Source organism: Thamnophis elegans, chromosome 2 (genome assembly GCF_009769535.1).
Source record: "Thamnophis elegans isolate rThaEle1 chromosome 2, rThaEle1.pri, whole genome shotgun sequence".
Classification (NCBI taxonomy): Eukaryota; Metazoa; Chordata; class Lepidosauria; order Squamata; family Colubridae; genus Thamnophis; species Thamnophis elegans.
This window is the reverse complement of record NC_045542.1, coordinates 26,991,604-27,018,926: the sequence shown is the minus strand read 5'-3', so window position 1 is coordinate 27,018,926 and position 27,323 is coordinate 26,991,604. Positions and strand designations below refer to the sequence as shown.

General features: G+C 37.8%; 1 protein-coding gene across 1 annotated transcript in view; it reads left to right on the top strand.

Moving 5' to 3' along the window:
- SLC4A8 (solute carrier family 4 member 8) overlaps positions 1 to 27,323 on the top strand; it is a 78,126-nt gene that overhangs the window by 20,401 nt on the left and 30,402 nt on the right. Inside the window, exons 5-12 of the mRNA XM_032211475.1 lie at positions 774 to 953; positions 12,217 to 12,305; positions 13,314 to 13,471; positions 18,105 to 18,192; positions 19,105 to 19,251; positions 22,764 to 22,864; positions 25,677 to 25,851; positions 26,883 to 27,016. Coding sequence (XP_032067366.1) covers positions 774 to 953; positions 12,217 to 12,305; positions 13,314 to 13,471; positions 18,105 to 18,192; positions 19,105 to 19,251; positions 22,764 to 22,864; positions 25,677 to 25,851; positions 26,883 to 27,016 — 1,072 coding nt within the window. The remainder of the gene's footprint in view (positions 1 to 773; positions 954 to 12,216; positions 12,306 to 13,313; positions 13,472 to 18,104; positions 18,193 to 19,104; positions 19,252 to 22,763; positions 22,865 to 25,676; positions 25,852 to 26,882; positions 27,017 to 27,323) is intronic.

The window sequence follows — 27,323 nt, the reverse complement described above, 5'->3', positions numbered from 1 at the left end:
CAGCTATATAGCTTGAAAGATACAAGAAATGAACTGATATTGCAAATACGCTTGTGTAAAAGTCTTTATATTATATTTTTTAGAAACCATTTTGGGAGTTTGAAGTTACAATCATTTGTTGTGACCACTTGAAGTTACAGTGGTATTGAAAAAAGTGACTTATCAGTTTTCACACTTACGACCTTTGCAGCCTGTGGTCATGTGGTCAAAATTCAGACACTTGGGAACCTGCATATGTTTATGACAGCTGCAGCATCCTGGAATCATGTGATTACCATATATAATTTTCGCAGCTAGCTTCTGATAAGTAAAGTCAATGGGGGAAGTCAGATTCACTTAACAACTGTGTGATTCACTTAAAACCTCTGGCAGAAAAAGATCATAAAATGAGGCACAACAATGGCCAATGGAATGGATATTTGGGGCGCCATTGAGATTGTAGTTGAGGACCTCCTGTATTTGTCTCCTTTGAAGACAAATGATGAATTACACTCATTTATTCTATTATAAATGGTCCAATCTGATGTGTTGTGAAATGCTCTTTTCTGTTAATGGACTAGTTTTAAAAATGCAGGTGTGCAAAGGATTATAAGGATTGCTGCTATAATAGGAAAAATATATAATTAAGTTTTTCTTTCCTCCCATTGGAAAAACTATACTGCTGAACCTTCCAACCATACCCAGTCTAATTAATATGATTTTAATTCAGGTTCACTAATCGCAGTGTAATCTGCATTGCATTTGTATAACTAGGTGGTTTTTCCTCTTTTCAGAAATGATCCTGGATAGCATATTTTCATCCTATGATGAATCTACACGTAAAAAATTCTGGGACACCCTCTTGAAAAAACACCATCATCTGCATGAAAAGAAGAGAAACATCCTTCCAATGGTCGGTTCTTTTGGACAAAGTGGCCAGAGAAAGTCTGATTCTCACTCAATTGATAAGACAGGTAAAGAATCCCTGTAATTCTGGTCCAATTTGCTCATTACATTAGGAATTATAAACCAAATGTTGAGAAATCATTGGGAATATGTAACAACTTCTGATTTACAACAACCACTAGTTCAGTTGCACAACACCCGAATCCAAACCACAAATGTTTGTGTATGGATCTAATGATCAGAGAATGTGCCTCTGCTTGGTTTCTGGATTGTACATACTTCAGAGTAGCAGAGGAATATGAAAAACAAACACATTATTTTGGCAAATACTTACTCCATCTGACAAATTTTACTCAATCTATCATTTATTTATTTATTAATCTTATAGGCCGTCATCTCCATTCAGTGACCCTGAATATGGACTTGATGCATGGACATGACTAATTGCATGCAGCTTGTCCTTTCCCTTTTGCTATACTGCTTCAGCAATTTGGAAGACAAACTGGCTGCATTCATATAATAAAGTTGAATGATAATCTCGAGTGAAACCAACCAAAACTACTCTGTTTGTGTAATATGCTATCCCCAAATAAATTAGCCATATTGAATTGACAGCCTAGTTCACACATTATATTAAGGTGTAATTTGTTGCCTTTTACCTTAACTATTTCGCCTAAATAATTTATGTATGTTAATCACCTTTTAAATAAGCATTTTAATTGTAAATGTTCAAAAACCTCTAGTAGTCAGTTGTATTGATTTATTATGTCATGTTAATTCAGTGTTGACAGTTAGCAACCATATAGATAGACTCTCTCCCAAGATCAACTGTCCCAGCATGAACCTTTTTCATTATGTTCCTTGACTTTAATTATCAGAAGTGGCATATCATTTATCATTTAATGTTGCCAAAGGCATAGTACAAGTTTTTGATGTTTCGGCCTCCAATTTGAAAACCATACTCATTTTCTTTCAATCCAGCTTCGTTCGTACTTAAGAAATGGAAATCCCAAAACATTAGCCTGTCCTCACACTTATACACAGGGCAGGGTGCGTGTCACAATCCAGACAGAAGGTAGTTGTGTGTGTGTGTCTGTGTGTGTGTGTGTGAGAGAGAGAGAGAGAGGGAGAAGGAGAGGGAGAGAGAAACTAAACTCAAAACTATGTTCAGCACACAACCAGTGTTTACATTTTCCCAAAGTTCAGCAGTGGCAATTTCTAATTCCAATTTTTGAATGCTGTTGATAATGACAGAATTAGATCCTTTGTTTTCCATGAAAAATTTCCCAAGTAATGGAAATCTTTTCTAACAGCCCATAGATAGAAGCAGCTATGGTTTCACTATAGAGAGTCGATCCACCACTTTCATTGCTACTATTATGGAAGAATAGTTGGCAAATTCATACAATGTTTTTTGCTTGTTTCTAAAACTAAATTTTCTTTTTGGGAATGAATTTTATTATTTTCATAAGGTATAATGACTTCTTTAGGATGTGACCGTATCACGTCCTCCATTTGTTTAGTTCAATAATAAAAAAATGAAAAAAATGGAGGGAGCTAGGAAACATTTGTCATTTTGTTCAAGTTGCTTTTTTAAAAGAACATGTCATTTGCTTGCAGTGAAAATTGTTATGAGCTTTACCATGTTAAAAATTTGTTACAGCAAAGCATCAGTTCATGACTGTTGTTTTCTTTTTGTACATGCCATTCACATAAGTAAAATAATCCATGGACAGATAGACATTATGAGTGAAATCAAGCAATCTACATGTGTTTATTGTTGATAAGGGTTTGTAAAATATTTTTTTTCAAAATTATACCTTCAGTGTATGGTTGCGAGAGTGAGCTTGCATTGGGAATACAAGCATTCTCACAATCCGATGGTCCACTTCACGAATCTCTAATTCCTAGGCTGCTTTGGCAATGAGACACACACACACTCTGCAGACTGGGTGAAAATGGCGTCTTCTGGCTAAACCAGAACACTTTTTATTAGGAAAGTTCAAAGAAAGCTAGTCAGCAGTTTATTACAAACAAAGGATCTCACAGTATGTTACAAATCACTTCTTGATCACACATTCTGGCAGAAAGGCAGGGAGGAGGGACAAAGGGTACTCTTTGATAAGGGGAAATGAGGAGGTATGGAATTGTAAATCACATCCTGATAAGGAGAGCAGGAAGGAGGAACAAACGGTCTTAGAATTGTAAATCACAGAGAGCTACATTAGGCATATGGGAATGACTGATTTGTTACACGAGGCGGCAAAAGGATGCAAGGCTAATTCTGTGTGTTTATATCTCAGATAATAGAGGCCTCTCATCTCTGTGTGTATCCGTGTATAGACACCCGAAATGAATTCGGCTTCCTTATCTAAAAGCTTTCCCAGGACTGTTCTTTCCATATGGCTTTTGGCAAATGTTCACTGGGACCTTTGATCCAGATAGAATTGATCCAGATAGAATATTATATCCTATCCTATTGATCCCAGCTAATTTCACCCAGCCAATTATGGGATAATTTCCCACATCTCCTCCTTTTTTATTTTTTAAATGGAAGCAATTGCCATGGGTTGTTTCTTTCTCACAAATCCCCCTTCCATTGGATATCCAGGGATTATTAATTCTGATGTATTGACACTTATTAATAATGCGTGATGCTTCTGGATAGCAGCGTCCGCAATACTCTGCATAGTGGATCTCAATAATGGTATTATGCATGGCAACATAGTTAATCCCAAAAATATCATCCCAATAAAAAATAGACCTTGCTTCCAATTGTTAAAAATACCTCCAAGCCAACCATCAGTGTCCAATATGCCTTTCCAAGTTTGTACAGGAACATGTGCAGTTTGTATCATAGTTCGAGTTATTTTTTCTATCACAATTCCAGAATCATCAATTTGTATACAACAATTACTAAGATTAAATTTACCACACACTCCGCCTTCGGCAGCGAGCAAATAGTCTAAGGCTAAACGATTTTGCATAATATAAGTTCTTGACAATACACTTTCTTTTGCAAGCTTAGTTAATGCCAATGCAGTTTCATTTGTAATTATTTCTAATACAGCTTGTAATCTAATAATGCGATTTATCATGTATATAGGCGTTCTATATCCCCATGATCCGTCTTGTGCCCACGTCGCAGGATCATAATATGCAATAATTCTCTCAGGGGGCCACTCATCATCCTTCCAGTTACCTATTTTTATCCCTTTAGCAAGATCTATGGTACGTTTACGTCTTTCAAGAGTATCATATACAGGGACTCCCAATTTTTGTTTTTTCTCTATAGGCATGAGGAAGAATGAAGGCTGAATCGCCCCTAAGATGCATGACCCATACCAACCCGTGGGTAACATATTATAGGCAAAATTACCACATATCCAATATAACCCATCAGGTGAATTCCACACAATAGTATCATTTTCAGGGTCTGAAAGTCCTCGTAACTTAGTTACTTCCAGCAATGAGTTTTCAGGTTTGGTCATATTAGTTTGTGAAACCCAAGTGTTATTTTCCCACTCATTAGAACATTTTAAAAATCCCATAGGTTTATTTCTTTTAGTCTGATTATTTTTATTTCTGGTATAACATATGTGACCTATTATATGAGAGGTAACTTGCCAAGTTTCATTGAAGTTGTTATTAAAGGTGAAGTTCCCTTTCCATTGAGCTATTTCAGTATAATTTGCTTCTTGTACGTGCCATGGCCAGCGATCTCCCATAGTGGTTCCTCCACATACAAAACAATTTTTTAACATAAGTTCTGTAGCAACTTCTTGAGCCAAATTAATAAACATATTTTTTGCTTTTGGAGGTGTAGGTAGATCGTTAAGTTTAGCAATCTCCTGCTCATAACTCCAAAAAAACTTTACAGGTTGATTTGTCAATTTTGTTGCTTCAGTCTTTACAATGATGTATCCATAAGGATCCTTTCCTGCTTTATCTATACCAATACCATAATGATAGTATCGGGTGCCTAAAGTACCTGCTACCTGTGCAGTAAGGCAGAGTGGTGTGCAGTGATGGGATTGACAATCAGTAGTGACTGGAGTAATAGAAAGATCAAAATTGTTAGGTCCATAGCCACTTGTATACCAATATACACTCGGTTGGGTATAGCCTCCATGTGCTGAGAGTGTTGAGCGAGTGAATAAATATCTATGGTTTTGGATATATGATTGTTCCCACGACTGTCCTCCACAGGTTACCCCTGCGGATCCTGTTCCTTGCCCTATGGCAATTGCTAAACATGTATCAAAACAAACAGTAATGGGTGCCATTCCCTTTGAAACATTATGGGCTATGTATCCTGATAATCTTTGTGCTGTAAGAAATTGATGTTTTAAATTAGTTGATCCTCCTTTATAGCCATAAACATAGATGCTACTTGTTATAGGTCCTACCGCTCTCGGTTCATAACACTGTATTCCATTTGGTGTATAGCACTGATTGTATTGTGTATTATTATGTGTGCATGGTGGTATTAAAGTTCCATTGCATTCAGGTTTCATAGTATAATATATTAAGGTCATGGAAATTGTTTTGCCTTGTTTGGTTTTTTGTAAACAGGCTGTGCAAATGTCCTCTTTTATCTCTCTTTTTGTTTGGTGGTGAGAGCTGTCTCCTCTTATCTCTTGTTGATAACTCAATAGTGTTAAGAACCACTCACTAACTGGGGGAAATTTTATACTTGCTCTTGAAGTTACTTCTGTTTTTATCATTTTATTAGGCAACCCTTTTTGGTATTGTGTGCATCGATACCAACCTATAGAGTTCTCTGTAATTTTTACTTTAATGTGTGATAAACAGCCGTTCTCTTTCGGGTGTGAAATACCTCTCACATTTTGGATTGCCTTTTTGTATTTTGCAGGCAAAAATTGCCATGTAATTAAACATGCTGCAGCTGGATTTTTCAAATAACAAGTTAAGGTAACTTGTGTATTGGCTTCTCCGTATGTATTGTGAGGGTAGATGCATATCCCTTGAGAATTGCAGTTTTCCCCATTGGAGTATGGAATGATCGCTCTTTTTGAGTGGTTGTGTGTGAAAGGAATTTCTTGAATATCCTCCACTATTCCCTTCTTATTTTTGCGTTCATATTCACATGCCCCCCATATGATTAAAAGTACAATTCCCATTCCCAACATCATTAGCAAAAGGTGTAACAGAAAATGCTTACAAGACATCGGAAGAGCCCAAAAATCCCAAAATCCCATTTCCTGTCCAGGCGAAGGTCCTCTGAAAAATGGGCATCGGGGCTGACGTACTCTGGGAACATATGACCGGCCAATGACCTGTTCCGGACGGATTTTCATCTTGAGTATCAAAAGAGGGGTCAAGAGATCCTTGGTGATAATTGTTAACCCAATGACTGTCAGGGGCCTGTTGCACAGTAAGGGTAATGCGAAGGCAAGTAGTAGTGTAGAAAGGATTTGTGTAATCAAAATATTCTTCAAAAAGCTGTTCAATCACCACAATGTCGCACTGGAGTTTGCAGTCAGCTCACAGGAGAAGCAATGGAAACACCAACAGGCTTCGCAGGGAGCAATGTTAGTCGTCTGTGGCTTGAAACAAAAGGGATAGGCTTGCTTCGGGATCCTTGTTATCATCTGTCTTCACTGATTTCTCATGAAACGGTCGTATGCATCTTCCAGGAACCCACAACACTCTGTCCGGGAGTTGCACGGCAGCGTATCCACGTCCCCAAGTAACGAGCTCCACTGGGCCCTTCCACTGAGGGTCTGGCAATTGTCTGTAATAAACAAGAGGGCGGGGAGAAACTACGCTATTCTGAAAATGTCTTTCCCCAGCTGTGGAAGCTATGGGTGAGCCTGTAAGATTCAAAAAATTCTGTGTGTATAAGGCTTTGCTCAAACGGTTTTGGATTTCAGGCAACCCTATCTTAAAGGGGCCTTGCTGTTTATCAAGCATCATTTTTAGTGTTAAATTTGCTCTTTCCACAATTCCTTGTCCTTGGGAATTGTATGGGATGCCAAATTTATGGACAATTTTCCATTGATCACAAAAGGTAGCGAATGCAGCGCTACTGTATGCGGGTCCATTATCTGTTTTAATCTCCAGGGGGCTCTTGCCTGCTACAGGTTGAGCACTGCTGGATGATCGCTACAGCCTCAGTTTTTGAAATTCCAAACATCTTCACTAAGGCTTTTGCATTTTGATGAAAATACTCATGGCTTTCCCATGGAGTTGCAAATCCAATAAAACTTTCCCTAGCGGCTTTGTCCGCATAATCATTTCCCTCTGTTAGCATTCCAGGGAGTGACTGGTGACTCCTAATATGAGCCACAAAATATTGAAATTTTCTATCCATTATTAATTGCTGTAACTGTAAAAACATATCTAACAATTGCTTATCTAGGGCTGGTGAAAGATAGGCATCAAACAAGTTATTAATCACTTGGTAAACATACAATGAATCCACAATTAAATTAAATGCTTGATCTTTTAATTTCTCAAATGCTAATATGGATGCAGCCAACTCAGAACGCTGTGCTGAACTCTGAGGGTGCGTGTGGTAAGTTATCCACTGTCCTGAGATTTGATACACACATGCACCCCTGTTCTTAGTTCCATCAGCAAAAACTGTAACTGCATTTTTAATTGGCAGTTTACTTTGTAAGGAAGTCAATTGTAAATGTTGTAGATTCAGTAACAAAAACCTATAATCTGTGGGATAGTGGTATTTAATTGTCCCTAAATAGTCACTTAAGGCCAATTGAAGTGCATCTGATATTTGAAAATATTTTTCCCACCAAGGTAGTGGGTAAGGAACGTAAAAAGTTTCTGGATCAGTTCCTAGTGTAGCTCGAGCTCTCTCTCTTAGCTTTATAATTATCTGGGATAACAATAGAGGTTTTGTTGAAACTGTTCTCCCCGGGCTGTTTGCTAAGTGTATCCATTCAATCACTAACACTTTGTTCTGTTGTATTTGCAGCAAACACCCTGTGGGCAAGTTTTTGGTATTGAAAATAGCAGCTGAGATAGGAACGTGTGAAATCATCCTGTCTACCCAGGTTTTTGTTAAGGCTGCCTCAATCACCTGAATACACTCTTTTTCTTTGTCCCCTATGGTTAGTATAGCAGCAGGCTCTTTTCCTCCTGCCAGCAATGCAAATAAAGGTTGTAATTGACTCGTAGTTAATCCCATGTAGGGACGTGCCCAGTTAATTGAACCCAAATATTGTTGTAACTGCACCAAACTACATTTATCCATCTCAGGTAGTTTTGGAATTACTGGTGAGGCGTGAGAAGTCATGATTCTATGTCCCAAATATAAATATGGTGGCATAGTTTGAATTTTTTCTGAAGCAATTTTAAATCCTTTATCATTAAATCCTTGTATGATCTCTGTTAAAATCTGTGGATATGCACTTTGTGCAACTTTTTCTATGGCTAGCAAGATATCATCCATGTAGTGGTAGAATAGGATACCTTTATACTTGGCTCTAAAATGTTTTAAAATTTTATTAATGTAATATTGACAAAGCGTTGGGCTATTTAGCATTCCCTGGGGTAAAACTTTCCACTGATACCTTACTGTTGGCTCACTATAATTTAGTACAGGAATTGTAAATGCAAATAATACTCTGTCCTTTTTATGTAAAGGTATTGAGAAGAAGGCATCTTTTAAATCAATAACTGTTAAAGCATAATTTTGAGGAATTATGTTAGGGTTGGGTAACCCGCACTGCAGGGGCCCCATGGGACAAATTACTTCATTTATCTTTCTTAAATCCTGAAGCATTCTCCACTTCCCTGATTTTTTCTTAATTAAAAATACAGGAGTATTATAAGGGCTATTTGACAATTCTATTTTTTTATCTAATAACAACTGTTGCACAATTTCTTTTAAGGCTTCTAACTTGACAATGGGGAGGGGCCACTGTTCAATCCAAATTGGGTCATTGTTTTTTAATGTTAATTTCATTAAAGGGTCCATTTCATTTATTCTTAATACAAAACATTCATTACCATCAGTTCAAAAAGCTATACGTAAGCCAATGAGCTCTATTTTCTTACTGTCTCTCTCCCTCTAGGTCTGAAAGCAGTCACTCACACACACTTCTCTTTCTCTCCCCCCTTCTCCTGTTTCCTTCCAAGGAAAGGCTCAGGAAAAAAAAAGGGGGGGGGAATGGCTGGGCTAACCTCTCACAAACTCTCCTTTGTTCTCACTCTGCTTTCTCTCAACAAGCTTCTCTCTCCCCCCCTTCTCCTGTTTCCCTCCAAGGAATGACTCAGGGGGGAAGGGGGGGGGGGTGGAACTCACGCACGCAATCACTTTAAGTTAGCCCAGGGCTGAACAATTCTACAAACGGCTATCCTGCTCTTTAAAACATGCTTTCTCTCAACAAATTTGGAAATGATATCACAAAGGCATACACACATAAACAATCTTTGCAACTTGCTGTTTCTTTATATGAAAGAAATCAAAGTACGTGCATACCAACTTTTACCATTTAACATATATTAACACTGCAATCAAACTGCTTGTGTAAATTAATTTCACATGCAAAATCCTTAGTCATGCATTCTTCAAACAGCGAGGAATTTCAGAGAGCAGTTTAAATCCTAACTAATCTTCTCACCCTCACGGCTTCAAGCCAAAAGCCCATTTACAAACTTCAAACATCAATTCAATTCAATTCTCCTCTTTCTCTTTTCCTCTATTCACTTCCTTTTTTCTCTCTACCTCTCTCTCACTCTTTTTTCACTCTTTCTCTACTTTACTCCAAAGTTAGGGTTGCCCCAAACTGAGACAACAAATCTCTCCCCCACAAATTAACATGCAGTTTTAAAATAACCGGTCGTGCCTTAATTATAGAACCTTTAAGAGACAACTATTACAGCTGTAACAATTTTCATCTGATGGTGGCCAGAAAGTCAGCAAATTTGTTACAAAATTGAACACTTTAAAATCCCTGTCTTTTGGATTGAAGACATCTTATCTACAATTACCTTGAGGGTGCACAAAAACTTAGGCACACATTCATACACGCACAAAAACATTTTTTCTCCATTCCAATTCAGATCTGACACGGGCTTTTGTAATTAGAGCTGCAAAGAGTGCAGGTTTCTGAGAAATGAAACATCTGTGAAAAAGTTTCAGGTGCTCAGGCAGAAAAGTGTGCTTAAAGCAATCAGAAGAAAAATTAGATGAGTCAGTAAGAAAGGGAGTAACAAGAACTCCTTGAGACAAGAAATGAATTAGAGGTAGCCGGAATCACCAGAAGAAATAGGAAGAGCCAGGCAGATTCACTTGCCAAAAGATTGAAATGAGAAGGAAAATAAAAGGCAGCCTTTTGTGTGGGGCTGGCCGAATGCCCCAAAATTAATCTCCCGACCATGAAACAGACAGAAGCGTAACGTTGAGAAGCTTCAAAGGCATACATACAAGGGAAAAGAAAGCCTTGGATTCAGAGTGAGAGTGTGAATTTAGCAAAGAGGTTTTCAAATATAGCGGGGGGGTGTCTGGTCCCCCCATCACGGCTTGTTCATGAGTTTTTAAACATTCCGTGATGATCTGCCAAGTGGAAAGTATTTTTGCTACTGAGTACCATTCATTTGGCAATAAAACATAATTTTCAGACAAACTCTGCAATAAACCTTGCACATATGGAGACAAATCTTTTAAAACACTAGATGGCAAGGGAGTGAACACAGGGTTTTGTCCTGTAAAATCAACAGGAAAAGTGGCTAACATTTTCAGGTCGTCCAACTTCACATCGTCCCCACTTCTCTTTTTTTGCATTCCTGCAGTGAGGGGACCGAGTGAGTACTCAGTACTTTTTAAAACTGGATAAATATTAGATTTTTCTTCCTGAGGAGCCTGTTGTTTGATCTCCTCTTTTATCTTTTCTACAGTCTCTGTTGTTACTTCTTCATATTTAGGAGGGATATCAGATTTTTCTGGGGTGTTGGATTTTTCTTCTTGAGGAGTTTGCTTTAAAATCTCCTCTTTGCTTTCCCTTTTCTCTTCCCCTACAGCCTTTGTTGTTATTTCCTCATACTTGGGAGGGGCAGTGGGTTTTAGAGATGTTAATTCATCTGCCTGCTTTTTGGAAAGCGTGAATGTGTCTCCGTGATGAAGACAGAGAGCAGTTAAAACAGCTTTACAGCTGATTAATATAGGTGTCGGTGCTCTAGGCTCCTCGTGTAAATAGGAGCCTATTTTCTCCCACGTGTCTATATTAAGAGATCCAAATGTTGGGTAACACGGACAGTATTGCCAAATGTACCTCATTAATTCTCTAACCTCTTTTTTTGTGGGAAGTTCACTTTTATCCTTTAATATAATTTTGTGAGCTCCAATTATCTGTCCAATCTCCTTAAGGTGAGCCTTCTGCTCTCTGGACAGGGGTCCTGTTTCCTTAAGACGGGCCGCCCGCCCTTTAGACAAATCTTTTCCCATACTTACGTAAGGTGCGCTGGGTAAGAGATGGGAATATTGGGCACGCTGAAAGTCCGTTCGACCTGTCCGGGCCTCCCTGCGTCGCACCTCGACTGATTCCTGGCGTTGTGAAATGGATCACGTCGGAGGTCACCACTTGCGAGAGTGAGCTTGCATTGGGAATACAAGCATTCTCACAATCCGATGGTCCACTTCACGAATCTCTAATTCCTAGGCTGCTTTGGCAATGAGACACACACACACTCTGCAGACTGGGTGAAAATGGCGTCTTCTGGCTAAACCAGAACACTTTTTATTAGGAAAGTTCAAAGAAAGCTAGTCAGCAGTTTATTACAAACAAAGGATCTCACAGTATGTTACAAATCACTTCTTGATCACACATTCTGGCAGAAAGGCAGGGAGGAGGGACAAAGGGTACTCTTTAATAAGGGGAAATGAGGAGGTATGGAATTGTAAATCACATCCTGATAAGGAGAGCAGGAAGGAGGAACAAACGGTCTTAGAATTGTAAATCACAGAGAGCTACATTAGGCATATGGGAATGACTGATTTGTTACACGAGGCGGCAAAAGGATGCAAGGCTAATTCTGTGTGTTTATATCTCAGATAATAGAGGCCTCTCATCTCTGTGTGTATCCGTGTATAGACACCCGAAATGAATTCGGCTTCCTTATCTAAAAGCTTTCCCAGGACTGTTCTTTCCATATGGCTTTTGGCAAATGTTCACTGGGACCTTTGATCCAGATAGAATTGATCCAGATAGAATATTCTATCCTATCCTATTGATCCCAGCTAATTTCACCCAGCCAATTATGGGATAATTTCCCACATATGGTGTATAATGTAATAATTAATGCAACAAATTATCTAGATTTTTCCTCTCTGTTTCTATTTAGGAGTAATTTCACTGACTCCTCCTCCTTCTAACACACTAGAAGTTAGAAATGGATTGACTCATGATACTACCCCAACAGATATGTGCAAAGTGAGTTAATGTAATTGTTTATCACTAATTGTAAGAGCATCTTAGAGCCAATCAGATTTGACTTCATCAAAGTCAAATGAAAACAATTGGCATTGCTTTTATTCTGAATTGGCATCTTCGGCCAAACTGACTTTGTGAATAATGTCACTGTCAATGGGAAAAAAGTTTTACCATAGGTCATTATTGCTGTCATGAGTAGCAGCCATGGTATATCAGCATCTCATCTGGATATGAGCATCTCTGTATAATGTCTATTTTTAAAAACTCTAAAATCAGCCCCAAAAGGAGGAGGTTCTCTGGAATCTATACAGGTAGTCCCTGACCACAACTGGGACCGTCACTAAGTACAACAGTTGTTAAGTGAAATGTCACATGTCCATGCTAACTTACATCGGTTCCAGCTGCAGGTGTTAAGCAAGTCACCCTGAATCATTAAGCATGATATCATGTAACTGCAACTCGTAAGTTCCTTGCTGACTTCCTCATTGACTTTGCTTGTTGGATGTCAGCTGTAGACATTGCAAATGGTGATTGCATGATCCCAGGACACTACTCCTGTTGTAAATGCACATAGGTTGTGAAGCACCCAAATTACATCAGAGATGCTGTGACGGCCACAACTTCAAGGACTGGTCATAAATCTTCTTATTCAGTGCTGTCGTAACTTTGAACAGTTGCTGAAAGAGAGTGTTGACTGTATTTATTAAATTACCTGTATTCATTACCTGTATTTATTAAATGCATCATAATATCTGTATTTATTAAATGCATCATAATATCTGTATTTATTAAATGCATCATAATATCTGTATTTATTAAATGCATCATAATATCTATTTATTAAATGCATCATAATATCTGTATTTATTAAATGCATCATAATATCTGTATTTATTAAATGCATCATAATATCTGTATTTATTAAATGCATCATAATATCTGTATTTATTAAATGCATCATAATATCAGTTCTGCCTTAAAAATTAAGCTTTTTTTCTTTGTAACTAGGCAGACCTTCATTTTATGAAGAAGATTCCTGTTGGAGCTGAAGCTGCAAATGTTTTAATTGGAGAAGCAGATTTCCTGAAACAACCTATTATTGCCTTCTTACGCTTATCACCAGCTGTTCTTCTTCCAGGCATGACTGAAGTTCCACTCCCTACCAGGTAAAATGTGGTAGTGATGATGGGAGCGTTTGGAGATAACTAATAGTACTGATGTCCTCAAGTCAATGTTGCTTCTTAGTGACTGCAGCTATGCAGTTTTCTTGGCAGTGTTACAGAAGTGATGGTTCACCATCAACGCCTCTGCGATTTCATTTATTTTATTAAAAATTTTTTTGTAAAAAAAAAATCTTTATTTTCAAGACAAACATACAAATCCACCTTCTTTACATATGTAGAAACTGGTTACAAAAGGCTTCTGTGCATCTCTTCTACCGTCATCAAATATAATTCATATTAATTCAAATATCTTAACTCAAATATTTATTATATTACCATCATCATACCTCCACTTTTATTTGGCTATAGTTATTTAAACGTCCTTCATCCTAAAATATACCAAGATTTAATACATAACCACATGCTGGCATTTCATTTACTTATTTATAAAATCCTCCATTAACATTAAATCCTCATATCCTGTTTTAGCTAAACATCCATAATATTTAATACAAAAATTTTCTAATCCTCCATGTATATAATTTATTATCATTATCCTTTCTTCATTTAACTATATCCTATATCATAACATTTCCCCTATTAGTTAAAACTTAACTGTGTCTAATTTTGTTCTTTTTTATTATTATTGTTATTATTAATCTTTATATATAGTCCAAAAAATTTCTAACCTTCCCTTCTCAGGTAACATTCATTATTCATATCCAATCATTACTTATCATAACAGCTCAACATTGTATACATTACTATCATTATCAATTTTTATTTAACTATACCTATTATCACTGAATTTAACTAAGTTTAGCTAATTTTGAATTATACTCTTCCATCAACCTGTATCTCTCCAATAGCAAAACAATCTTATATCTACTGCCATTTGTGGATCCAATTCTCCAAACATCTTCTTAAACAAATCTGTACAGACTCCTCTTTGCAACTCCTTGTTTGTAGTATCTCTCATATAATGTTGACACCCTCCTTCTGTTTCCTTTTTCAGTTTATCTTTAATTCTCAGCAGTGTTATCAAATATTTTGCAAATAGTATTTTATAATCCACAAATTCTTTAATGCTTTTAATGCTTTCTTCTCCTTCTATGTGCTGTCCTTTGAAATAGGTTTTCTCTCCATTTAATTTATCTTTGAATATTCCACTCTTTCCTCCCTCAGAAATAAACCAATTTCCACGAATATCAACAGGCTCAATCTCTTTATATTCGTCTTCCATTTCAATTTTTTGAATTTCCATCTTCTTATTTTGCATTTGAAGAACATTTTCAGTTTTTTCATCACATTTTGTTGCCAAATGCACCAAATAGTCCAATTTTCTCTCAATTCTTTCCTCTGTATCAAACACCCTCTTCAAAGCTAAAAGCACCGCTTGAAGAGGCGCCATGTTTATATGCAGGTATTTTTTCTTAGAAGCTCAGCAAGATTGAAACACACTCGCAAACTCTCTGCAAGCGAAAACAAACTTCAGAGGAACAGCTGTAAAATCTTATGAGATCTTAAGCCAGAGCAGCCAAGCAATAAAAGTGTCAAAATAAAAACAATTTGTAGCTTACAGAGTCAGAAGAAATGTTAGGATAATCTATCCATTTGAAAAGGTTTACTTAGAATCAGTCCATGTAAATAACATTTAGAAAGTAAGCTAATCACTGTCCAGAACCATTACAAAAATCAAATTCACCACTAAGTTCTTCTGTTCTTTGATTTAAATTAGTTTTTAGATTTTATAGGCAGTCCGTTTTTTTAAAAAACAATAAAAGTTTCTCACCAGCTTAACACTTCTCCTCCATATTTCTTTTGAGGTCACCCTGACTTTGTCAGTCTTGACAGACTGGAATTTTTATTGCCAGCAGAAGACTTTTGCCTTGGTTTTCTCGGAGATTTTGCGATATCCCCGAGATCAGCAAGATGTAATCTTCCTGTTCACCATCTCTTCGGGATGATTTAGGTCTGTTGGAACCCCCCAGCAATAAAAGTGTCGAGTGCAATCTCAGAGCTTTGAGATTGCGCGTCATCTCGTCACGGCATCGGCCCCTTCCTCTCGGGATTTCATTTATTTTTTACCTTCTCAGTTTACCCAACAGTGATTAGTGCTAATTTCACACTGATTGTCTACTAATGTGCATAGTTATGTATATGCTTAATATTTATTTATTTATTTAGTCATGTTTATGTAGTGTATATTAGAGGTAGAGACCCTTTGAGAGATGTATGCAACGAAATTTCATTTTAATATATGCTGATTAGTGTACATTCAAAGTGGCAATAAAGTTTTCTAAGTCTCCTACTATTATTTGTCACCTTGATTATTGCATTTGAGTTTATGCTTGTAAATAATTTGTCCATGCCATTTAAAATTGTGCTTGTTGCAAACTTTGGCATGTTGCACTCCCATTGAGTTAAAAAATATTTAATCATCCATTTTAATAATTTTGTAATTTAGACTGAAGCTTTAAAAAAGTATTTCTACAATTTTAAGCTCTGCTGAAATAAAACCCCAACTTTTTCAGTGGACTCAGGAGAAATTTAAACATTTATTTGGATGGGTTTGGATAGTTCCTGTTCTTACACTATTTAATCCTTTTAAAAAAACTGCGACCTCTAAAGAGGCATTCTATTAAAGGATCCATAAATATTCATACAGTATTAGATACAGGTAATCCTCAAGGTACAACAGGCCATTTAACGAATGTTTGAAATTGCAAGTGACAGCTCCCCAAAGCTACTTATGACCTCAGTTCAAAATTAGGACAGCTGCAGTTGGCCTGCATTCACCCAATGACCCACTACAAGGTCGCTGGAGTGCCCTCCTGCCTCTCTCCCCCATCCCACCCCACAGAAAACTGCAGGACTTAGGTATTCTCCTCACACCCCCACTCCACCCCACCTTTAACTTATCAAACTCTCCAGATCTCATGTTATGGAAGGAGGGCAGGTCATGTGTTCCTGCGTTGTGGAAACACAATGCAGCTGTCATTTTGTCCCTGTTCACAGACGGTATGGGGACGAAATGATGGCCACCAGACAAACTGTTTTGTTTTGCTACCTTAGGTCTCCACAGTGCTGATTGTATAGAGCTTGTTAAGGCAGCAAAATGAAGCAGTTTGTCCATGTCGCAGCGACCCAAATGCATCCGCCATTTTGTCCCTGCCCACAAATTAGCAGGGACAAAATGATGGTTGCCAAACAAACTGCTTCTTTTTGCTGCCTCAGAGAGGTCTCCACAGTGCTGAAGAAGCTTCTGAATGCTTTTGCAGCGGCGTGCAGAGCTTGTTAAGGCAGCACAATGAAGCAGTTCGTCCCCAGGCAATGCAGCAGTGACCCGAATACGGCCACCATTTTGTCAGTGGGTCAAAACGGTGGCCGCTTTTAGAACTGTGCCATGTGTTTGGGCAATGAAGAAAGTCATCCCGGCACTCTGGAAGGCCTTGGAGCTCTTCAAAAGGTAAGTAGCGAGAAGGGTGTTTTGCTAGGCGAGGTGGGAATCAGGCCTAAAGCCTGGGAGATAACCAGTAGAAGTAGGAGTAAACCTGTTGGGACTCAAGAAATGGGACATGGAGCATGAAGCATCTCGGGGTGGGGGAAGTCTTGGGAGAGTTTGTTACATTAATGTGTATTAATGTTTTTCTACATATACTGTATAATCCAAAATGTCATCAATATTTAATAATTTCTTGTCTGTGGATAGCAAGACACTAACAGGCATAGGAAAGACGTCTGTGCATGCAGAATGTCTATACAGAGGAAAGTGAAAATTTCACGTAAATGCACATACATTGGGCACAACCTTTGTGTATTTTTCAGAAAACAATATGCACTGATATACAGGAAGAAAGCATGTGTTTGTTTTTTGACATTTGCTAGAAGTGCTGTTCCAAATAATACAGAATCCTTCAGATCAACCAGTGACTAATCAGAAAGGCCCTTTGTTCCTATTCTCTTGAGGATTTTGTTTTGCATTGACTGAATCCTGAAAGGTACCATATGTGATCTGAATGGAAAGGAGGTAGGTTTGCCTCCTACCTTTTTTTCATAAAGTTGAAGATGACTTTAGGGACAAGAGGCTGCAAGTAGGCGAGACTTTAGTGTAAACAACACAGAGTTGAACAGAGCCTGATGGGTTCAGTAGGGAGTGAATACTGGGGCAAGGGAATATGGAGGAGTAATTTCACCTTCAGAGATTTTTAAAGCTGCATACCTGGAGAAAAGTTTCACTGTTCTGGAAGATCTTGGAAATAGCAATAGCACTTAGACTTATATACTGCTTCATAGTGCTTTACAGCTCTCTCTAAGCGGTTTATAGAGTCAGCCTATTGCCCCCAACAATTTGGCTCCTCATTTTACCGACTTCAAAGGATGGAAGGCTGAGTCAACCTTGAACCTGGTGAGATTTGATCTGCCAAACTGCGGGCCGCCGGTGATCAGTAGAAGTAGCCTGCAGTACTGCACTCTAACCACTGCGCCACCTCGTCAAAGGTCTTTTGAAGTCTTTTTCCTTTCTTTAATTGGACAGGGTCTGTCTCGTTTTAATGAAACTTAATTTCCAAATGGCTTTAAAATGTTTGACTTATATTGCAACCATTTCTTCTTCTATTTCTCTCTTAATGACCAGGTTCTTGTTTGTCTTGCTGGGTCCAGTAGGGAAAGGACAGCAATATCATGAGATTGGAAGGTCAATGGCTACCCTCATGACTGATGAGGTAAGTGAAGTATGCAAGACATTTCACTCTGTACAGCAGTGTTTCTTAACCTTTGCATGGCTGGGGGATTGTGGGAGTTGAAGTTCAGGTTTCTTAAAAGTCATCAAAATTGAGAAGCACTGTAGGCCTAAGTCATTTACATTTTTTGGATGAACTATACATAAAAGGACACCAACAGAGCAGGGGTGGGTCCCAGCAGGTACTACTGCTGGTTCGCTCGCTCCGTGCGCATCCACAGTGCAATGAAAATTGCTCTGTGCATGTGCAGAAGCAAAAAGGAAGTTAGCAGCGCCTATGGCACTACCCGGAGAACCAGTTCGGGGGTGTGGCAGGCCTGGGGTGCTGCCAGTTCCAGTGACCCAGGCCGCCATACCACTACTGGTTTGGCCAAACTGGTCCGAAACGGTAGGAACCCACTACTGCAACAGATTCATTAAATAGTTATAAAAGTCAGGAATAATGACCCCACACGCTCCAAATAAAGCATTAGTAAATACATGGTAGAATTGTTTTTTGTGATGCATACTCTCCTTTTAATATTTACATGACTTGGTTCATTGTAAATTCTAGTAACCTGTAATATGTGTTACTTTCCATTCATATACTATATAATCACAACCAGTTCTGTTCTTTTTTAGTGAGCCATGGTTAGGCAGCTGTGGTTTAGGGTGACTCAGCTAAGTGAAATAGTGTTTGATTCTGGTGGGAACTTATGCAAGGATGCTGTTTCACTGTCTGTCAAATACTATGTATCTATATATTGTTCCATATTCAAGGTAGATGATTTTAAAGTTTTGCTTGTTTAACCAAAATAGTTGTCCTGACAAAGATTCTGTTTGAGAGAACATATGGGGAAATTAGAATTGATTTAGCTATTATGTGTAAGTAAATGTCTCTCTCCTGTCTGTATAGGTTTTCCACGATGTTGCTTATAAAGCCAAGGATCGAAATGATCTTTTAGCTGGCATTGATGAGTTTCTAGATCAGGCGACTGTGCTGCCACCTGGCGAATGGGACCCATCAATCAGAATTGAGCCACCTAAAAGTGTTCCTTCTCAGGTAAACTATGGCTTACTTCTCTAGCTCAATAAAACAAAATATTTCTTTTTAAAGTATTTGTTTTAAAAATATTTGTAATATTTTTAAAATAAGTCTAATATGGGGGGATACTGTCTATAAATTAGATGGGTAGAATCATAGCACAATATATATTTGTCATTTATTGGCTAAGGTTCCCTAGAGCAGTGTTTCTCAACCTTGGCAACTTGAAGACGTCCGGACTTCAACTCCCAGAATTCCCCAGCCAGCATTCGCTGGCTGGGGAATTCTGGGAGTTGAAGTCCGGACGTCTTCAAGTTGCCAAGGTTGAGAAACACTGCCCTAGAGGGCTGCCTCAGCCTTTTGGCTGTTGTAATTGCAAGGAAAGAAAAACAATCCTGCGTGCTTATTGGAAGCTACATCAACACTAAGGCAATTGTTCCAATCAGCTATTGATTGAAACAGATGATAAACTGATAAACTGTATTGTTATTTATTAAGTATTAAACTTGAAATTGCGCAGGTAAAGGAGACAATGATTGCCTGATCTAAAAACTTTGGATATGCAATAGATTTAGAAAAATGGCAGAAACTGTGGGATAGAAATATTAAGTTGATGATGTCGACTGCATATAAGGAAAATATGTATAAAATGTTTTGTAGATGGCACTTTGCACAAGCAAGACTGGCAAAAATGTATAAAGACAGATTGGCTAAATGTTGGAAGTATAAACAAGTATCTGGTTCATATTATCATATGTGGTGGACATGACCAAAAGCAAGAAAATATTGGACAAAAATACACACATGGCTGGAAAAAAATGATTAAAAACATATAGAACTGGAAATAGAAATATTTTTGTTGGGCATTCTACCAGAAACATATGATAAAAAGACTACATACTGGATTCTTCATATTTTAACTGCAACTAGAATTGTATTTGCGCAACCATGGAAAGACAATGAGATTCCGTCTGAGGGTGATGTAATTAAAAAAATATTAGACTGCGCAGAGATGAACAGATTAACACTTGCTATTAAGGATAAAGAAGAAACTGAATATTTTTTGATACGGAACATATTCTATCAATGGCTAGATAGTAGAAATTTCATCTCCTCCTTAGAAAGGAGGAGATACAATTGGTGGAAATGTAAAGAGGAGAGTTGTTAAAAAAGATGATGTCAAATGTTATCATATTTTCATCTTATTATATTATTAATATGATGATGAGGAATTATAAGAAAGATGTAAAATATAATTATTTAAGCATAATTGTACCAGAATACACTGATGAAAATTGGATGTAATAACAACAACAACAACAACTATTGTCAGGGGAGAGTACACCAAGAGAGTTAGGAAAATTTTGAAATCTAAATTGAATGGTGGAAATACAATCAAGGCCATAAATATCTGGGCAATACCAGTTATAAGATACACAGCTGGTATAGTTAACTGGACACAAGCTGATTTGGACATTTTGGACCGAAAAACCAGGAAACTAATGACAATGCACTACAGTTTACATCCATGTGGTGATACTGATAGATTATACCTGCCCCGAAAATCAGGTGGCAGAGGATTATTACAAGTGAAGCAAATAGTTGAAGAAGAAAAACACGCACTGGCTGATTATTTAAAAGAAAGTCAAGAACATCTATTAATTGAAGTAAAGAACAAAAATCTACTGAAGGCCCAACAGACGAAACAAGAATACAGAAAAGATGTGATAAAATCAAGAATGGAGAGTTGGCAGAACAAAGCATTGCATGGCCAATTTCTGGAAAAAATAAAAGATAAAGTGGACAGTGAAAAAAACTTGGTTATGGTTAACAGCAGGTACATTAAAGAAAGAAACAGAGTCACTAATCCTGGCTGCGCAAGAACAAGCTATCCGCACAAATGCCATTAAGGCCAAAATCGAAAAATCCTCTGATGATGCCAAATGCAGACTTTGCAAAGAAGCTGATGAAACTGTTGATCACATACTCAGCTGCTGTAAAAAAATCGCACAGACTGATTATAAATTGCGGCACAATTCAGTAGCACAAATGATCCATTGGAATTTGTGCAAAAATTATAATATTAAAACAGCAACAAACTGGTGGGAACATCAGCCTGAAAAAGTCACCGAAAATCAGATGGTCAAGATCTTGTGGGATTTCCATATACAAACGGACAAAATACTGGCGCATAATACACCAGACATCACATTGGTTGAGAAAAATAATGTCACAATCATAGATATCGCAATACCAGGTGATAGCAGAGTCGCCAAGAAGGAACATGAAAAAAATCGCAAAATACCAGGACTTAAAAATCAAAATTCAACGATTATGGCACAAACCAGCAGTGGTAATTCCAGTGGTAATTGGCACACTGGGTGCTATTCCAAAAGCACTGGAATTACATTTAAAACAGTTAAAAATTGACAAAATCACCATCAGTCAAATGCAAAAAGCCGCACTGCTTGGATCTGCACGCATATTACGAAAATACGTTACGACGTCCTAGGCCCCTGGGTGGAGCCCGACTAGTAACCAATGCCAAATCCGGCGAAACAACTGGCCGCTGTGATTCAATTGTATAATAATAATAATAATAAAAACACTAATTGTGTGCAAATGAAATTGCAGGTAGTCCTCGACCTATGACCATAATTGAGCTCAAAATTTCTATTGCTAAGTGAGAGACATTGTTAAGTGAGTTTTGCCCCATTTCATGACCTTAAATTAGTCAGTCATGTTACGACCTTAAATTAGCTATCCTTTTATGTTGCAAAAAGAATCACATGACCCTGGGACACTGCAACTATCATAAATGTGAATTGGTTTCCAAGTGTCCAGATTTTGATCTTGTGACCCTGGGAATGCTGCAACAGTTGTAAGTGTGAAAAATGGTTATGTCACTTTTTCAGTGCTGTTGTAACTTTGAACAGTCGCTAAATGAATGACTGTAAATCGAGGACTACCTGTATGACATTTATATGGCTTTTGATATACAGTAGTTGTCAGGCCTGAAAGTCATCTTTTGCGTTGGCCTTCAGGCCTGCCACAATTATTGCTGTGGGAAACTGGGAGGGAGCATTATATGGAGTGGGGTAGATAGAGTCAAAATAACATTCCTTTCTCAGAAAGTCAAGGTCATCCTGGCCGGCACCTGGAGTGGCATGACTGGGAGGCATCTCCAGTTCGGACGGTGCCTGATTGGACCATGTGATGGATGTGTGGATGCTGGGCAGGGACTTCAACTTTCAACTTGGGTGGGGAAAACTTGGAAACTTTCAAATTCGGTTTTTTCCAGATGTGCCAATATGACAGCTCTAATAAAATGGAACTTTGAGAAATCTCAAACCTCTGACTTTTTTTCATTGGGGACTTGGAACCCTGACAGTAAAGTTGCAATTGTAAGATTAGGTTTAGCCTCCAATTTGAAATTGTTGGTTTTTTTTTTTAAAGGCCACTCTGCCTGCCTTGCACTGATTCAAAAACTAGCAGAATCATGTTAATTTGTCATACTTCCTTTTTATTAGTATAAGAGGAAGATGCGAGGAACGCCAAACTTCTCTAATGGAAAGATTTGTGATGATGAGATGGAGGATCACGAGGGGCCAGAGCTCAAGAGAACAGGAAAGTGAGTTATGGGAGTCTTCTTCCAAAGCAGCGATAAGCAATCTTTTTATTAGCTAGTACTGCATTTTAAAAAGTATTTGACCTTTGGGGCCTGCAGGGGACATGGCCAATAACATCCTTGCATCAATGCAATGGAGAGATTGAAATTATTGACTTATTTTGGGAGTGTTTTAAGAGGTTAAATGCCTCTAGCTTAAGATGCTGATTTTCCTCTCTAGAATAATAATAATAAAAACATTGGCAGAGTCCAATCATTATTAAAGAGGGAGATGAGCGGTTAAGAAGTGTGAAATATAAATAAATAAATGAAATAACTTTTCCAAAATTGTAAGACTTTCATTTTGCCCAACACTACTGTGTTTCCCCGAAAATAAGACAGGGTCTTATTTTCTTTTGACCCCTGAAATAAGCACTTGGCCTTATTTTTTGGAAGATCTTATTATTTTTGAGGTGCAGGAGGCGGTGAGCGTAGTCACCTCATGGCTGCTGCTGTTTTGCAATATTTTGGGGGAGGGCTTACTTTCGAGGGAAGGCTTATTTTAGTGCATGTGCTCAAAAGCTCAATTGGGCTTATTATCCGGGGAGATCTTATTTTTAGGGAAACAGGTTATTACTACAAACTGCATGCAAGAGTTTTTGCATGGTTGCAGAAGTAGTGGTTGTGGGCCGTATACTGTCCAAACTTTTACTAAAGGAAATTTTCCCATTTTTCATTACAAGAGCTCTAAAAACTCAGTGACACCTTATGAACTAGATTCAGGTAGTCCTCGAGGTACTACCACAATTGGGACTAGAATTTCTGTTCCTAATCAAGACAGTTGTTAAGTGAGTCACACCCACTTTTACAACCTATTTTGCTATGGTTGCTAAGTGAATCACAGTTAAGGTAAATGAATTACGCTGTTAAGCAAATTTGCCCCCCCCCCATTAATTTTGCTTGTCAGAAGCCATTGAAGAAGGTTGCAGATGGGGAATCAGATGGCCCTGGAATGCTGTAACCATTATAAATACAAAGTGCCTAAATTTTTATCACATGACCGTGGGAATGCTGTGTGAGTTGTAGTGTAGTTTTCAGTACCACTGTAACTTTGAACTGTTGTATGTCTATGAATGGCTGTAAGTCTAGGAGTACTTGCAGTACTGGTAGATTTAGGATGGCGATATCTGGACAACTTTTGAAGAATTGGCCCAGATCACTTTTGCTAGCACTGAGGACTATAATGAGAAAGAAAATGTCCTGGTAGTATGGAACAGAGGAATCTCAGTATTTATTTATTTATTAGAATTTGTCAAACAAGAATAAAAGAAAAAAAATACATTGACAGGGACGATAGGCACATTAGTACAATTATACAAGCCCCCTCTACTGACCGATTAAGTATGAATTAAGGTCCACGGATGTCAATTTGTGACTGAAACTGAAAATTTGTCACTGACACAACTGGATCAATAGAACATTCCAGACTTTGACCACTCTATTACAGAAATCATATTTTTTTACAGTCAAGCTTAGAATGATTTACATTGAGTTTAAAGCAGTTGTTTGTGCGTGTATTATTGCGATTAAAAATCATTTACAGGTGAAGCATTACTAAGTATAATTTGTTATGCAATACACTAGGTCTGATCGCAAGTGATACAGGTCTGAGTTATCCAAACCAAGAATTTTGAGCCTAGTAACGTAGGGAATTCTATTGTGTATAGAAGAGTGCAAAACTTTTCTTGTGAAATACTTCTGAACCTGCTCAATTGTACTGATGTCTGATAGATGGTGGGGATTCCAGACAGTTGAACAATATTCTAAGATTGGTCTAGCATGGGTTTTATAAGTTTTAATTAACAATATAATATTTCCAGAAAAAAAAGCTTCACAAAATTAAATTTACAATTCTTAATGCTTTTTTTTAAAGCAACGCTGTTAAAGTGAATTTTGGAGCATAGATAGTCAGAGATAAATACACCTAGGTCCTTGATAAAGTGAGGCTCATCTGCTAGATCAGTACCACCTAGCTTATACTGGACATTCTGATTATGTTTACCAATATGTAAGACATTTATTAATCAAAATTTGAAGCTGCCAAATAGATGACAATTCAGACACATAGTCAAGATCCCTTTGCAAAACAACAGAATTATCTGCAGTATTCAATAATTTTACATCATCGGCAAAAAGAACGCAATTGCTTTTAAGTTGATCCCATAAATCGTCGATATAGAACAGGAAAAATGTGGGACCTAAAACGCTGCCTTGCGGAACACCACTGCTAACTGACGCAGGATTAGACAGCGAGTTCCCTATTTTGACTTTTTGCAGTCTATCAGACAGAAAAGCAGCAATCCACTTGTGCAAAGGTCCAGAAAAGTTTAATTTCAGCAGCAGTTTATGATGTACTACTGTATTCAAAGCCTTACAAAAATCTATGCAAATTGCATCCTAAGCTTTACCTTGATCAAGACATGTAGTCCAGATCTTTTTACAGTGGAAAAGTTGTAAATTACAGGACGAATTTTTCCTAAAGCCAAACTGTTTGTCGGATAGCAAGTTGTTTGTCTTTAAGTGGTGAACGATGGATTGGTTTATAATTGATTCCATAACTTTGCATGTAACACAACACAGTTTGAATCAAATGCAAGCTTATATAAACAAGAATTGTGGACAAATAATGGGACGAATATGTCAAAGGCAAAGAGCTGCCACTCCACTTTCAATATTATGTGTTTGGAAATCGTTTATCTCTAGCCATGTTGTTATTATATTTAACCCATTGCTGTGAATCCACCGTATCTTTGAAATTTCTATCCTTGCTTTTCAGGCTCTTTGGTGGCTTGATCTTGGATATAAAACGGAAAGCTCCTTGGTACTGGAGCGACTATAAAGATGCTTTGAATTTGCAGTGTTTAGCTTCCTTTCTCTTCCTGTATTGTGCCAGTATGTCTCCTGCGATCACCTTTGGGGGCCTGCTTGGAGAAGCAACAGAGGGAGAAATAGTAAGAACATTTTCCCCTCCTTCCTTTTATGTGTTATGAATAATTGTCAAGGTAGGTGACAACAAAACCAGAATTACAAAAGCAGTGGATATATAACCTCACCCCTGTTGGTCTGTATACTATTTTGCATTATTAGATCATTGCTTTAAACCATTAGTGCATTTTTTTCATCAAGGTTTTAAGTGTGTGGTGATCCATCCACATAATTTTACAAGGGCCTCAGAAATTTCTGGACTTCCTATGTTTCCCATCTTCTCTTTTTTTCTTACTGGAAGAAATTGATGAAGTAGCTTCAGCATGCCTTATGTATAGAAGTACAAGGCACTGTTGATGCAAAAATTACCCCATTCATTTTCTATGTCCTGTTAATAGAATTTTAAACCTGCACCCCTACAAAAAATGTGGCCTTCAGATATTCATTTCTAATATAAGGCACATACTATAATTACTTTTTTGGAAGAGGAGATTAAAATTAGTTAGCTGGATATATTTCAACCAATCTTTCATATTCACAGTTAAATCCTGGACAGTTTGATTGATGGATTCATTCATTCATTTCATTCATCTTTAGAATGTTTATTGCAGTTTTTAGGGGGAATTAACCTTCATGAATATAAAGAAGGGCAGCTATTTAGAATATTAATCTTCAGTAGAAGTTAATTTGAGAAGCACCTTCCATTTCAGAAGATAAGAAACTGAATTTGCCAACACTGTCATTTTTCTCAATGTGGCTATGTGACATATGGCAAAAGTGCTGCTTTTCCCACATCACATCAGATCTGTCTCCTGAATTAAAATAAATGTGTGAAGGGAAGAAGAATGTTAGTTCAGATGCCCCTAATCAGAGTTCAGCCAACTGGTCACCTTGACCTGTCTTTAATGATAATTCATAGAGAGAAGAAATTAAAGCAATTAAATTAAATACCCTGTTTTCTGACCTCTGAATCCTAAAGAGGGAATGGCTGCATGTACTGTCAGCCTGACCCATTATGACAGCTCTTCTTTTCTTCTGTTTGTGCTCAAACCTGCAGAGTGCTATAGAATCCTTGCTTGGAGCTTCGCTCACTGGAGTGGTCTACTCTCTCTTTGCTGGCCAGCCTCTCACCATCTTGGGAAGTACCGGACCAGTACTGGTTTTCGAGAAAATTTTATTCAAGTTCTGCAAGTAAGGTTATGTACTTTTGCAAGGGATGATGGTGATGATGAATCTAATAGAGATAAGTTAACTAACCCATTTCTAACTGCTGACCTCTCAATCCTCTTTTATAAAACAAAACAAAATGTGAATCAAGATCACGTGAAGTGTTAATACCACTTTATAATGCCTTGGTAAGGCCACACTTGGAATACTGCCTTCAGTTTTGGTAGCCACGGTGTAAAAAGCTGTGGAGACTCTAGAAAGAGTGCAGAGAAGAGCAACAAAGATGAATAGGGGATTAGAGGCTAAAGCATATGAAGAATGGTTGCAGGAA